Source organism: Psittacula echo, assembly GCF_963264785.1.
Source record: "Psittacula echo genome assembly, chromosome: 3".
NCBI classification, from domain to species: Eukaryota; Metazoa; Chordata; class Aves; order Psittaciformes; family Psittacidae; genus Psittacula; species Psittacula echo.
The window spans coordinates 5,877,325-5,891,888 of record NC_137736.1 but is presented as its reverse complement, the minus strand read 5'-3'; the positions used below and the strand labels follow the sequence as shown (position 1 = coordinate 5,891,888).

General features: G+C 44.1%; 1 protein-coding gene across 3 annotated transcripts in view; it reads right to left on the bottom strand.

Annotated features, from left to right (window-relative positions):
* Positions 1-11: 11 nt before the first annotated feature.
* CRYBG3 (crystallin beta-gamma domain containing 3) overlaps positions 12-14,564 on the bottom strand; it is a 90,349-nt gene continuing 75,796 nt past the window's right edge. The window contains exons 18-23 of one of the 3 annotated variants that reach the window (XR_013956427.1): positions 9,064-9,203; positions 5,858-5,981; positions 3,612-3,770; positions 2,864-3,023; positions 1,501-1,883; positions 12-1,150 (exon numbers count right to left, since the gene is read on the bottom strand). Coding sequence is in view for 1 of the 3 variants with exons in the window: in XM_080613275.1 (XP_080469401.1) it covers positions 1,795-1,883; positions 2,864-3,023; positions 3,612-3,770; positions 5,858-5,981; positions 9,064-9,203 (672 nt within the window). In the remaining 2 variants the exon portion in view is untranslated. Of the gene's footprint in view, positions 1,884-2,863; positions 3,024-3,611; positions 3,771-5,857; positions 5,982-9,063; positions 9,204-14,564 lie in introns of those variants that run through there. The other 2 variants (XM_080613275.1, XR_013956428.1) reach the window with 2 other exon arrangements.

Below are 14,564 nucleotides of genomic sequence, written 5' to 3'. Positions count from 1 at the left end.
CGCTTGGTATTTTACATTCAAAATTTCTTCAGTACAAAAGCCTGCTTTTACTTTGCTATATAACACTGACACATCAAAGAGGCGTTAGTCATCCTTGGTCTAAAAGACTAGAACTTTTTACACAGGCTTTTTAAAATCTCTATCCTGTGTAGGACACTTGACACACTGACTTACATAGAAAAGGCTAAACAAGTGCTGTAGCTGGTAGAATATATATACAGGCAGTGGAAAAATCTGTTACTTAAACAGCAGACTTAGGATAAGTTTAGAATGTAAAATAGTAAGTGCAAGTAGATTTATTTTTAAATAGTACTATATAGAACTCCATTTCATACAAAAATAGATACCCATTTGTTTCATTTCTGTGGCAAACTTAGGGTTATGTGGTTGTATTTGTTTGGGGATGAATTGTGTTTGAATGAACAACTGGAAGAATTACAGCTTTTGGAAACCAAAATATCCATCTGCAGCTAACCTGAACTCTTTAAATAGTTACAGAAATATATACCCTGAATATACAAATAAGGAAAAAAATACCTTTCTAATGAAACAGATTAATTTAGTGACACTGAAACCAAATGAAGTTACCAGTAACCCAAGGGGACTTCACATCAGGTGTTCAACAGCTGTCTACAATTCTGCCCATTTGCTTTTCAAGCCTGCAACAGCTGCACTCCAGTCACATATTTGGTGCTGTCTGTGTCAAGTGATAGTTCATAAGCTGGCTGCACAGTGCTGAAATTGAGGGAAGGGCCAGCATGTCCTTATCCGTTGGGCTGATGCCTGAGGTGTTGATGAGCCACAGTAATGTGAACATGTAGTTAACGCTGTTCTTTTTACACCAAACAAGTTTGGAAATAGCCTGCTAGCACCTTTGAAAATACCTACTAGGAATTATCTTCTGAAGGAAGATGGGGTTTCAGGACCAAATACATTAAATTAATCTATATACAGCAAAACAAAATATGGCTAGACTTTAAAATCATTACTGCTCTAAATGCAGCTAGCCCTTGTGGAAGTCTAGCCTGACCCAGCACCATTTCTTCTGATACATGTAGATACAGCTCCATGTTGAAGGTGATCTTCAGTGATAACTCACAATTTCATTGGTTGGAAACAGGCCATGGGTCAGCAAAACCAGTTCCTGAACCTGGAAATTTGGTACTGCTAAAACAAATGAAGACAAAGACCTACCAGTAACATCGGGGCAGGGGGAAGGCAGGCTTTACTGCTTCTTTTCACATGCTGAGTTGGTAACTCCAGTTCAACGTTGTCTTTAGGAACAAAGTAAACTGCATTTTAGCAAGAGATACGGTTTGAGCTTCACAGTCACTTGGAGCCTAAACAGTTTCACTTGGGACATGGAAGTCCAACACAACCTCTTTCATACTGCGTTCATTCTTTAGTGAGCTTCCATCAGTTTGAGGGGAAGGTAAAGACAACATTTCTAAAGAGGCTTTCCCATATTATCCCTTGCAGTTCACATCCTGCAAAACTTACATGTAGTCTCTTTTCATTTACTTCTAATACTCCAGATGAAAAGTAACGAGTGACCTTCACAGGAGTAGCCTCTAAAGCACAGCTTCCCTGCAGGAAGACATGATATCAACCTCCCATCTTCAGTATTTGTGCAAAATTCAGTTGTTTTTAGGAGCTGGTGCTTGGCAGGAAGGAAAGCAGAGAGGAGTTGCTGCTTAATGTTCCAGTGGTGTGTGACTTCAGTAGTTGTTCGAGTGTTTTTCCCCTCTAGGTGTTAATAACACACACAAGGTCCATCTGTGTGCTGGGTTTTACTCACAATATTTCAATATCCCATTTTTGTGACTGTTTGTTGTCTATCAGCTGATTCATAATGATGTGATTCTTGTCATAATAATTTCCTCCTAAAAACCAACAAAACCATGAAGGCAAAATTGTAAAAAGAAATGCTCAGAGAAGCCTATGTATGATCTTTAAATAGGAAAATCAGACGAAAACCAGAAATTCTGTGAGGTAGGGAGTTGTTTCTGCCCTGCTGCCTCTGTTCTGTTTGTCTCCTTCAAATAGTCAGCTTCAGCCCTGGGAGGCTCCATTGGTCAGGAAGCAGAACATACCACAAATGTACCTTGGTGCACAGAAATAGCACCCATGCATACGTTATGCTTTCAGCAGATACTGAGCTCCTGCTATATGGATTTTCAAGGCACGTACTGCTCTACAAGGAATACACAAATTCACAAGTAGATGTGCAATGATTTGGTGTAGCACATCCGTTTCAACCACAAGCTTAGAGGTCCTTTAGAGGTCCTTAAAATAACATTTCTCTCCTTTGAATACACACAGCATAGAAATGAGAGTGAGGTTTTTTTTACCATTATACATAACAATTGACTAAAAGAAACAAGTTCTGAAGAGCTATCGAGCAGGATCTCACAACCCCAGCATTCAACATTGTGTTGTGCTGTAACCTAGGCAGCACATCTGTCAGATACTGTAAGAGCTGCCACCACTATCACCCGATTGCATTTAATGGCTTTGTAGTAACTATTTATGAATTAGTAATGGTGGTTAAACTCCTGTGGTTGCTTTTCCTTCACCATTTTGTCTTCTGTAACTTGCATTTCTTGCCGTAAGTGCTACTGATCTCCCTCAAGTAGAACAGTTAATCTGATCAAAATAAACCTCTGGGATCTAAAGAATAAGGTTACCCCTGCCCTGTTGTTTCTTGTGCCATTGTCAAGCAACTGGACATAAACCTAACACAACAACAGGATTAAATATTTAACCTTAAGTGCAAAAAAGAGCTGAAATACGGCGATTAACAACAATCACAAAATGCTCTAGGAACATGGGAGGTTTGGCTGGTTGGTTGTTTTTTAAATACCTTTAATGTCAAGCACCAGCTGTTCGCTGAGGTATGAACTGATGGTTCCATCCTCATTGAGTCTCCACCTTTGCCGGTCCTTCCCATGTTCTGCCCAGAGCGCCACTTTGGCCCCAGGCACGTCTCTGCCCCCAATGACATCCAGGCAGGCGTTGTTAGCCTAAGACATGAGAAATGAGATCCAGGCCAAAGCCTTGTGTTTGTGTCTGACTTGTTTCTGTTCAGGTGCCGAGCACACTGCAGTGAACCTCTTGCAGCTGGTACCAAGCCTGGCAAGCAAGCTAGGAACTGATCATTCAGCAGCTTGGTCAAAGGGAGGTGGTCTTTGTTAACTCAGGTCTTGCTTATGTTAAATCATCAGCTTTTTATATTAATAACATACTAGCAAGAGCAGCATCAATACAAAATCATTACTTTCTAGACTTACTACTTTCTAGAGAAATTCTTAACTCTTTAGAGGTAATAAACTTACTTAAACTTGCAACTTTAGACAAGAAACAGGTTTCTAGTTCCAGAAACACCAGTCCCCTTAGACAGATGTGAAAAGCAGCCCAACTTGCCAAAGCAGACAGATCAAATCTGCCTCTGCATAGCAGGAGGATGTAGGTTGTAAGAGTTTTGGTCCAAAACACCTGGGAGATGCCAAAAGCTATCCTGGTGTTAACACTAGCCTAAAGTAAAAGCAAGAAGTGAAGGTGAAAGTATCACCAGTGATACAACCCACCCACCTCAGCATCTGGAGACTCACCTTGGATTTGAAGAGTCCACGACAGTAGTGCCAGATCTGGGTGTTCTTGCCGTTGTATGGGGATGCACACACTGATGTTGCTCTTACATCAGCCAGGCTTCCAGCCACTGTCAGGTATTTGCCCTGGGCTCGGTTCTTCACTCTGAGGTACACTGCTGGCTGAAATAGCGTGAAGGTGGGTAGTTATAACACAGGGATTAAGGATGATGATGGGAGAATGCCTCCCCTCCATCTTACACCAGTTCTAAAGTTTGTGATTTCCAGTTTCAGAAAGAGTTTGTCTTGTTGGAAACAAATGTGCATGGTAAAGGAGCAAGCAGTGTTCTTCACATGCAGACAGACAGCTGTAAGCAGCAATAGCAGATAAGTTGCTTTAAAACAATGTATTTATGTCTACAGAACTAATTCCTGCAGGATGTGAATGTCTAGTTCAGCACATTTCACTCATTCTAAGGCCAGTAAATGGGCTGTACTCCGCAAGCTTTCTGTTCTCAGGACACACGACTGAGTCACATATCCAGCAACTTCCACCCCTGCTAACTGCAACATACAGCAGAGGGTTCTGAACATGCACAGAAAACAGGGTGCTGCCTTGGCATCCTCGTCTACTTGGTGTAATCAGATAATAAGGAGATTGTGTAGTGTTCAAGCTTCTGCTCTGTTCCTCACCAATTCTGGCGCAAATAAAGAACAGTGAGTTATAAAGGCCAGCTCTGCTAGAACCCCAGCTCAAGCATAGCTTTTAGTCTGCTTTTTTCTGCATCTCCTTTTTCCATATTCAAACAAACCTTAAGGTACAGACAATAAAGCCTCTCTTCCACCAAGCACCCATAAACTAATGTGCATTACTATAGTGCATTCTGTACAAGGAAGGCATCCTATTATGAAATCACTGAGCAAAAAGTGTCTCATTTTGCATGGGTTTCAGATGTTCTGCTTTTTCTTGCACTATCTCTTGACTTGGCCAGGTTTGTAATATGACATGGAGATGGAAGGAAGAAATATAAAGCAGTGCAGGTTTGCAGTATCCCCCCAGTCTCAAAACACCACACACCCACAGAAGTGCCAGGCACTGGTAGCCGACAGCACAAACTCAAAGTCAAACCAAAACCAAGTCAAAGCAAGGATCACACCCCCACAAAGTGGCTGAAGCAGGCTGGGTAACTGCTGCAGTGTAAAAAAGGATGCTACCGAATACAAAAGCTCTTCAGAGTGCTGGCTGAAGGGAGGATTCTGGTTTTAAGATCAGTACAGATTATATCCATTGTTATTTGCCAAAATGACACCCTTCTCTAGTTATCACTTCCAAAGAATTCCAGGGAGCCATCAACTTCTTAGACTAACAGCTCCTTGCAGGGAAGGGGGGATGTAATGGATAATGCATAACTAGCGCTCATGACTGCTATTTCTCTTCACTGCGATGTTTCCCAGTTGAATCTTGTGTTTAAAAATAAAGCAGAACTTGTCACTAAGTGGAGACAAGCTGCCTGTGAGAAACAGAGCAGAAACAAACTTTCCCAGTGGAGCGACTGCTCACATTCCCTGCCGCGCTTCCCTGTCCTTTTCCTATCCACCTGGATGCTGTCCTCCCACAGCTGTGTACAGGGCGCACACCAACACTTGCTTTGACTGGTCTGGATGCATCCTGAGACATCTTGGCTAGGCCAAGGGGCAGAACTGTACCTGCTCTTCCTTCAGTGAGGGGCTTTTATCTCAAGTCTTGCTTCTCCACCCGTCTTTCCCAAAGCTCCTGAGCACTGTGTGGTTTTGAGACCCGAATCTCTGACTGAGACTAACATTGGCATTGCTTGGGGTGAGGCAGAGAGGGAAGCCCTGGTGGGAATGCGTAAGCTTTGCTGCTTTTGGAAATCCAGGCTACAGCACAATAAAATTGCTTCCATTTATGTTCATTATGAATCAAGCCAAGGCAAAATTGGTTTTCTCATTATATGGCAAACCCATAAAAATAGAGCAGCTACAGACCATGCTAATGAGCTATTCAGGAAAAACAAAGCTTGGCTCCAAAGGAACCAGGAATTATTTCCCTTTTGGAGCCTAATATAGATCTCTAACTGCCACGAGAGGAATTTTCTGCCTCACTTATCTTCCAATAGGTCCTTTGGGCTGTCATCATTTGACCTGATTTAAGGAGCACAATGCACCCCATTATACTTAGTTGTAGCGCTGCTACTTGTGCGTTAACTCCTGCCCAAAACCAGAACTGCCCTCATACAGTCCTACAGTACCTGCTTCACAGGACGAAGGGAGCCAATCACTTTCCAGCCACTGTGTTCACTCCAGTTGGAAATCTCGCTGGGCTCCAGCAGAATCTGCTTTCCTAAGAAATTACATCCCTCGTATGCAATCCACCTGCACACAGGAACAGAACATGGAAGACTACACGTCAGCCACTGCAGAACTGAACTACAGGCTTGGGTTCATGAAAGCCAGCAAACCCCACCGCAGCAGTGCTCCTATACAAAACGCCATCCATTTCAGTGATTTAACCATTTTCAGTCTAAATTGAGAGCTGTTTTCTGTTTGTCTGCCTGAAACTTGCAAACTCCACTCCCCCCAAGTTTTCCCCACAAATAAAATAACCTCTGCATGAACCCACATGCAACTAATGGAGGTTTCACTGGGATGCATTTGGAACCTAGAAAGCCACATACCAGAATTGCACTACTTCCATCTTCACTTGGTGATACGTTTCAGTTATGAGAGGGTCTTGTGTGATGTTTCCTTTAGTTATAAATAAAGCTTTTTATAGCTATTTCTATAGCTATTGTCTGAAAGCACACATAAAATACTCCAAAACCTACACAACGCTCTAACAGACTTTCCTGTCGTGAATATATCTGAGCCATGGACATGGCTGAACCCTTTAACACAGAGTTAAAGCATGAGCAAATACAGCTCTCTTGTTATCCAGGCATCAGCTCAATAAGTACTGTGTAGCTGCTTACAAAGGCAGCCTCTGGATCACGGATCAGTTTTGTTTGTATCAATAGGACATTGTTGTGCAGGCAGCGAATCCTAAATGCCTGACTCATTAACCCATCCAAACACAAGGAAAACACTGGTTTCCCCACATTACCTGTTTTACAGGTCAGCTCCCAAGCACACGAGGGATGGCTGCACTCTTTAAGCATCCACAGCGCTCACAGCACCTGTAATTTACCTTTTCCCATTGCTAATGTGGAGAAACTGCCAGCCAGCCCTGCTCAGGACTCCAGGGAGGCTGAACCTGCCAACCATGAACTGCCTCATAAAGAGCCTGTATCACTGTCTCTTCAATTTAAGCCCCATACCTCCTGCCTACCAGGTATTCAGAGCAGCCTGACCACCACTGTGTGCTCCTTATATTTCTAATGCATTCCTGACTTTCTTTCTTGCCAATTGTCAAGTCAATGAGAATTCACTGTTCATGTTCTTGGAGCATGTTGGAGCGCCTCATTTGAAATGCAGTTTCAAAGCTGACACATGTAAAAGACAGTACAGAAGCTGCTACAGTAAGAACCACGTGAAGCCAGGTTGGGCTTCAGGCATTCAGTGACACAGACAAAGCTCATCTCGGCTCTGATGCTGACCAGTAGCCTCCCCTGTGCCATCTTTCCCACACCTTGGAGTACCTCAGCCCCAAGCCCCCTTTGCCAAGCCACAGTCCAGGCTTGGGCTATTCCCCACCGAGGAGGTCAGGAAGGATCCTTGAACCTAGGCCTAGCAGCAAGATGCCAGTATATTTACTTAAACCTTTGTCATTTGTCTAAAGCTGACAGTGGGCTCTGGGGCAAGGGGCCAAAACCCCTCTAAATCTGCCTTCCTGAACACTTCATCACAGATAAGGCAAACAAACCCCACACAGACACTCCACAGACCTCCCACGATCATCTGTCACCCTCAACCTGGAGGCTACCTAGCTGCAATGAGGGATGGGGACAGGATGGGGAGCTCTGTTTCCTAGAGAGCTTCAAAAGCCCAGCCATTCTGCCCTGACCCTCCCCAGAGCCAGGGAAGCAGCTAACCTGGCTTGGATACTCAGGAACAGAGAGAAAGATGGACAAAGGGCTGGACTGTTGGCACTTACTCTCAGTTCTTTTCTCCTGTGCGGTCCCAAAGCCATCACCTTTCCTTTACAGCCAACTGCATGGGCAACGGGAGAGGGCAGAGAAAGCTCATGAAGAGACATTCCCCAAAAGGACACACTTCAGGCTGTGACACCTCCAACAAAGGCATGAACATTTACATGCTCCCACCAGAAATAAGTCGGGTGTTCTTCCAGGAGAAAGCCCTTCCTTCTCCAAAGGATCACAGACCAAGGGGGAATGTGTTTATCCTGTCCTCAGCCTGGGGCACCTCAAGACAACAGCAGCAGATGATCCCTCACTCCCTGTATTTCCAGCAAGGTCTCAGAGGAGTGCTCAGCAGTGTTATCACAGGTATTCCTAGAAGGGTTTTGACTTCTAAGTGGTAACAGACTAAGATGCACCTGAAAAACCCACCATAAGAATCACAGAGATACACCTAAGCCATGAACAGTCTATACTAATTATAAGCCCAATTAGTTCAAATTCTGCATGGTTTTGCGTCATCCCACAAGATCTCTCAAGACAATTACAGCCTTGTCTATGTGGCAAAAGGTGGGGAAACAGTTAAATAAACAGGAAATGTGTGTCACACTGGAAGAACACCAGTTTCCAGTCAGTCTCAGTTACAGGATGAGATCCTGCAAGTTATTTGTTGCTGCTGAGGGTGTGGAGGCTGAAAACCTGGCCCAAACAGGGTTACATGGGAGCTTCTCTGAAAGGTGAACGGGAGAAATGCGGAAGAGGTTAGAAGGTCACTTCTGCAGATATAAAATGGTTTTCACAGAAGATCCTGGGTGTGTCTTGACACTCATGGAGGGGGTTAGACCAATAACAGAGCAAATTACTGTTCCAGCTGTCACATCCACTCTGAGCTTTGCTCAGAAGCTGCTGCCCTCTTTGGCAGCTGATGAGCATGTCAAGCTCCACTGAACCACTGCAGCACTTCAAGTTAAATCAAATCACTGCAGCGCTTCAAGTTAAATCACTGCAGTTTATAGCTGGTGTTTTACAGCCAGTTAATAATGGCACTCTGAGTTTACTCCACCTGCCTTTGTAAGTCAGCAATCAAAAGTTACTTCTGGTGTCTGACCTGAACGGGCTCCATTGTTCCTTACCATATAGGGATAAAAGGATGATTCTTACAGAGGGAAATATACCCTCTGTCCAGCTTTCATTCATTTTGAGTCTTGATATAAAAGGTAGGTCTAACATTCAACCACATTTTAGCATTTTATATTGTCACAAAATAGAAGTTAGAATGCAAAATACGTTCTATGAAAAAAGGCAGTAATCGGGAGAAAATGCATGCTCAGTTATTATCTGCCATAGTGCAAAACTGATGAGAATGGTTCTTCCGTACTTACAATCCGCTTCTCACCCACACAGACTGAGTGTAAAAATGAAGGTCCTCATTCAAAACAGAATTGACTGGTTCACTGAAGTGCAGCTCTCTGCCCTTGCAGCATTCCAGAGCGAACAGACTGATGGAGGGCTCAGCAAAAACCTGGGAGGGAAGAAAGAAAGCAAGCAAAGTTGAACTAGGAATAGTCTAACTTCAGTTGTTAAGTGTGTGCTGCACGCACATGTGCCCACTTTAGCTTAATTTCCACATGCTTCTAGGTTAGATCACACTCCCTCGGGAGTAATGTAAGGAAAAGGAAAATGTACATCCAGTAACAAAGGACACAGAGCTGAAACTCTGGACTTATGGGTGCCTTTGTCAGCAAAGTGCCCCACTGACACAGGCCAGACACAGGGAGTCACTTCCAAGATGCAGAGAGGCCTCTGTTTGCATTTGAAAAATCTCTTTTTGATCTGGTTTGTATTAGGAGAGCCTTGGTTCCTTCTCCTAACTCCATTTTCTTACTGATGGAACAGGTTACAGCAGTAGTTTTCAGGGCGAGCTGTGGATTGCATCTGCAACAGTGAGGCAAATCACAAGTCTGTCTACGGACTTCAATTAGCAGTGGTTCACTGAAAAGTCTTAGGGATCTACAGATTGAAAAAGGTTAAAACCATCAGAATTAAGAAGTTCTCCATGTCTTTTAGAGACATTCCCATTTTTCTCCTGACAATCTTGAAGTAGCGTGACCAGTAACTCCTTCAAGCTCATGCAGAACTGAAATGTTTTTCATTCAATGTCCTTCTCCACAGTTGAGAGATTGCCTATGAAAGCAAATAAAAAGACCAGCTTGCACAAAAATGTGGGGCAGCTGTAAGATGAGCAGAAAAGCACAAAGGAAACAGACTGAAATACATAAAGTCTGTGCCTTAGTACAAGGAACACTTGTACAGTTTTCCAGCATTGTTAACCTAAAACTGTAAGGGAAGTATCGTAACCAAAATCACAAGCACTGTAATTTATATTCTGATACAGCTGGTAAAGGAAGAGGGAATAGGTCTGAGTAACTGCTTCAATCAGCAACCCCTCCCCAAGGAAGCCACTTTGTTCTCTGGAGGTGTTACCCTGGGACAGCCAGCCCAGGCAAAACGCAGGGTTTCTTCTTTAGTGAAGCCATGGCCTCAGGTGGGACAAATGAAACAAAATCCAGAATTAAAGCTGACACAGGCACTGCATGATGAAGAGAACTTGACTTTCATGCTTGAAGAGGCAACATGTGTTGTAGTGCAGTGTCCCTGAAGAGCTCAGTGGGGACTCAGGACCTACCAAGTTACCGGCACCAACTCAGTGCACTTGGTATGTACCCGGTTGTTCAAATCCTGCCTCAGAGATTCCTCTGCCAACCAGTGCAGGGACAATGTAGGCTGTGCAACACTGCATGGACAGGGAGTTTGCTGACACATTTAAAAGCAGGGCCTGGGATCACCCACTCAGAAAGACATTTAAAGCCCACTGCGCTCCTAGAAAACTAATGGCACAATACAGAAGGAGAATGAAACCCATAATGTGTTTATGTTGTATGTCAGTTCTTCCCACCTACCTGCTGGATGAGGTGACTCTAAAGGCTTACTCTGAAATGAGACTAAAGGTCTTACTTACAAGACTCAGTGCAGCCTGCTTTGCTCAGGAAGGCAGTATCATCACAAACAAGTTCGCAAAAGCCTGCTCCCTTGGCACTGGTTTTCACTTGAGTGGAGACCAGAAGCCATGTCCAGAACAGGCCCAATTTTCAAAAGTGCATTAGGAAGCATGGGAAACACCATTTGACACCCTTATTGCTAGAAGTTGTTACCCAACACCTAAAATTCCTATTGTTGTTGCAATATTCAATGTTAAGAGACAAGGGATGCTGTACAAGATGGACAAGTCATCTGATCCAGCACACCCATTTATACACCAAGAATCAGAACAGCAAATTGGTGGAGTCAATTAAAGTGACTTTAGCTCTTCTGTGGTGGAGGCTGTTTGAACTTACTAGATCTGAGAAAGCCTCACTTGGTTGTTAAGGCTCCCAGCCTGTTAGTACACAGCAGACGTTGCACCTATGACACACACACAACCCATCACCAGGATAGAGACCACCTTTCCAGTGGGCCCTCAGGACTCCACTGACCTTGGCATGGATGTGAAGCACAGAACAAATAAAACATGCCGCTGCCTCAAGCGCTGAAGCTCTTGTATTTCCATAACTGAACACAGAGCAATGAGCTGATTACTCACTTTATATATACCATTTTACACCAACAGCTGGCAGCAAAGACTTGGCCTGGCTTTCTTCTCTGTTTTCATAGCTCCATGGAAACTACAAACAGCCAACCCCAAGGTTCTGAGGCTATGCTGTTACACTGACTACAGAGGATCTTGCTCCCACCCTTCCTCCTATCCTGACAGGCCAAGGAAGCACAGGGCAACTGGGCAGAGAATACAACAGCTGCTTTGGGTGGATGCCAGTCCCCGATTTTGGAAGGTGAGCTGAAGACATCTACATTTACCCACAACTGGCAAGTCATTCCCATGTCTGGGTCAGGATTACCTTTGCTTCCTTTTGTAGTTATTTCAAGGAAAACACTAGAAATGCCATCCTTTGGGGAAAGCTTGCCAATGCAACAATGACAGAGCACTAAAGAATTACTTTACATGATCTTTGTGCATTAAGGAACTGTCTTGCTTAAACCAGCACAAGTTTCAATAGGTTTTGCTTGCCCTGGTTTTGAATGCCAGTGTCCAGGGAGAAACTTGAAGAGATTTAATACATTCAAGAGGCCAGTGATTAAGGAAGGCTGTGTTTACATAGCACTTCAAGCCATAAGCTGTTAAACACAGTGATACTCTTTACTTAGCAGGTGTGGTAGTCTATGCCTAATGCAGCACGCCTTGCAATGAAAGTGGCACAGCTTGATTCTTTTCCTCCCCACCGTGTGATTTCAGAGGCTGAAAAGCAAGCCAAGGAAATCAAGGTACTAAAAATCTCTTGCACGGCTCAACTCAGCTCAGACCTTCCCCCCAATGACTTCTACCTTTTTTAAACAGAGAAGCCAGGCACCACTGATGTTTCACTAGTCAGAATAGAATTTCATGTTTTACCAGTTCAGAAACAGATGGAACGCAAGCCTCAAGTGTTTGATATTAAACAAAGATCAGTGCAAGAGGAGCTTCCTTCAAATGCCTTTTGTTTGCAGTACAAGGCTTAAGTGCTTGACCCATGGTAAAGCAATAGCAAACAGACACAAAGAAGCTCACCAAGAGGTGCCAGAATTGAGAACGAAGTGCACGGGTGAATCTGCATACAGGCTTATAATAAAACCAAGTAGAGTTTTAGCTATGGATAACATCAGAGTCATTTCTCATTATGAAGTTATGCAAATTATTACTGAACAAGCTCTTTTGAGAAGGGCTCACCTCAAAACATATAGCTCCTCATACCTTTTTTTGCAATCTTACATTTTGCAGACTTTGAATGGAAAGCCTAATAAAGCCAAAGAAAGAAATCCATGGGGCCACCCTAAGGCATGACTGTAACCCAGCCACTGCAAGGGTTATCACAGAATCAACTAGGTTGGAAAAGATCTTTCAGATCATTAAGTCCAACCGTTACCCAGCACTGCCAAGACCATCACTGAACCGTGCCACTGAGGGCCTCATAGACATGGGTTTTGAACGCTTCCAGGGACGGTGACTCCACACTGCCCTGGGCAGCCTCAGGCCATGCCCGAGCACCCTCGAAGAAGAATTTTTCCCAATAACCGGTCTAACCTCTCCTGGTGCAGCTTGAGGCCATTTCTTGTTGTCCTATCACTTGTTATTTGGGAGCAGAGCCCAGCCCCTCCTGGCTCCATCCTCCTGTCAGGTAGCTGTAGGGAGCGATAAAGTCCCCCCTGAGCCTTCTCTTCTCCAGACTGAACCCCCCAGGTCCCTCAGCCATTCCCCATCACACTTGTGCTCCAGGCCCTGCACCAGCTCCATTGCCCTTCTCTGGCCCTGCTCCAGCACCTCCATGTCTCTCCTGTAGTGAGGGGCCCAGAACTGAACACAGGATTCGAGGTGCAGCCTCACCAGTGCCCAGTACAGGGGTATTATTACTTCCCTAGTCCGGCTAGCCACACTTTGCATCCCTGCTGCTCTGCAAACAGCATTTACCACAGCCTTAATTGGAGGAGCCTCCACAGCTGTGTTACCCCATCCCTGGAAAAACCTTTAGTCTTGGCTAACTCATCATTTACAACTGCCTTTACTGAAGCTGCACTCGCCTGGCTACTCCCTTCAGTGTGGGAAGGATGCCTGGCTGAGGAAGAGGAACACTGTGCTGGATGACAGGAACACCCACAGTCCAGTCCCAGCTTCACAGAATGACTCACTGACTGGCCCTGGGAAACACAGATTCAATTTTGTATCTGATTTCATTACTTGTCTCACAGGAATGCTGGGGAGATTAGTTAACACCTGTATTTAACTTAGAGAAGACAATCAATGCAGAAATACGCAAACTATCACAGCAAGAATAAGGAATGCCTCAAAAGAAAAGATAAAGAAAACAAAACAAACAAAAAGGAATTAAAACCAAAGGCGTCGTGCAACCTACAAACCAGATCTCGCTTTTGTTTTTAGAAACTGTTAAGACTTAACCTCAGCCCTAAAGTTAGACAACATTATAGAAGGAAAAGTAACTGCTCACTGCAACAGCCCTGGATGCTCTCGTCCATGTAAGTCATGCCAAGCATTACAGGGAGTTTGGCAAAACAACACGACTGAGAAAAGGCAGTACTAGAGCTGAACTCCACATTGACAGAACATCCTGTAAGGGTTTCTATCCCGAAAGATTAACCTCTTCAAGCAACAAACACTGGACACCAGCCCCCATAAGCAACCATGGCCCTCTGAGTGGCGCAGCTGCCTTTACCTGTTCTCTCGCCAGCAGGTGAGTGGCCCACACTTTCCCTTCCATGAATCCATGGCCACACAGATGTTAAGTCCTTGCTGATGCAGGCAAGGAAACCTGCACCTCTGCAGCAAATGCAGCAACCCCTACCCTGTGCTATGCTTTTGCCTGCCTGCAGAGTTGTTACTAACAGTAAGAAGCAGCTTACATTCATTCCAGTGTTCCTCCTACCACTACTAAATACATGTGTAGCCTTCTAATGTTAAATGGGCTTCCAAAATGTGTCATTACCTGTTCACTTTAAGATAGACATTCCTGTGACAGACACTTCTTAGCATATTTTCCACACTTACAAACCAGTACATGAAAAAGACTCACTGGTTTTTCAGAAGCATTCTCCTTTTCAGAAGGGAAGGCATCTTGTAACACAATGCTATTCAATATGCAATCTCCATTAACACATGGATATTACAACACTATTTTCCCTCCCAGAATACCAAAAACAAAGAACATGATTTTTTCATTATCAAGACACAAATATGCTTTGTTTCTTCTTTGTACCCTCTGATTAACCTACAGCTTTTCCT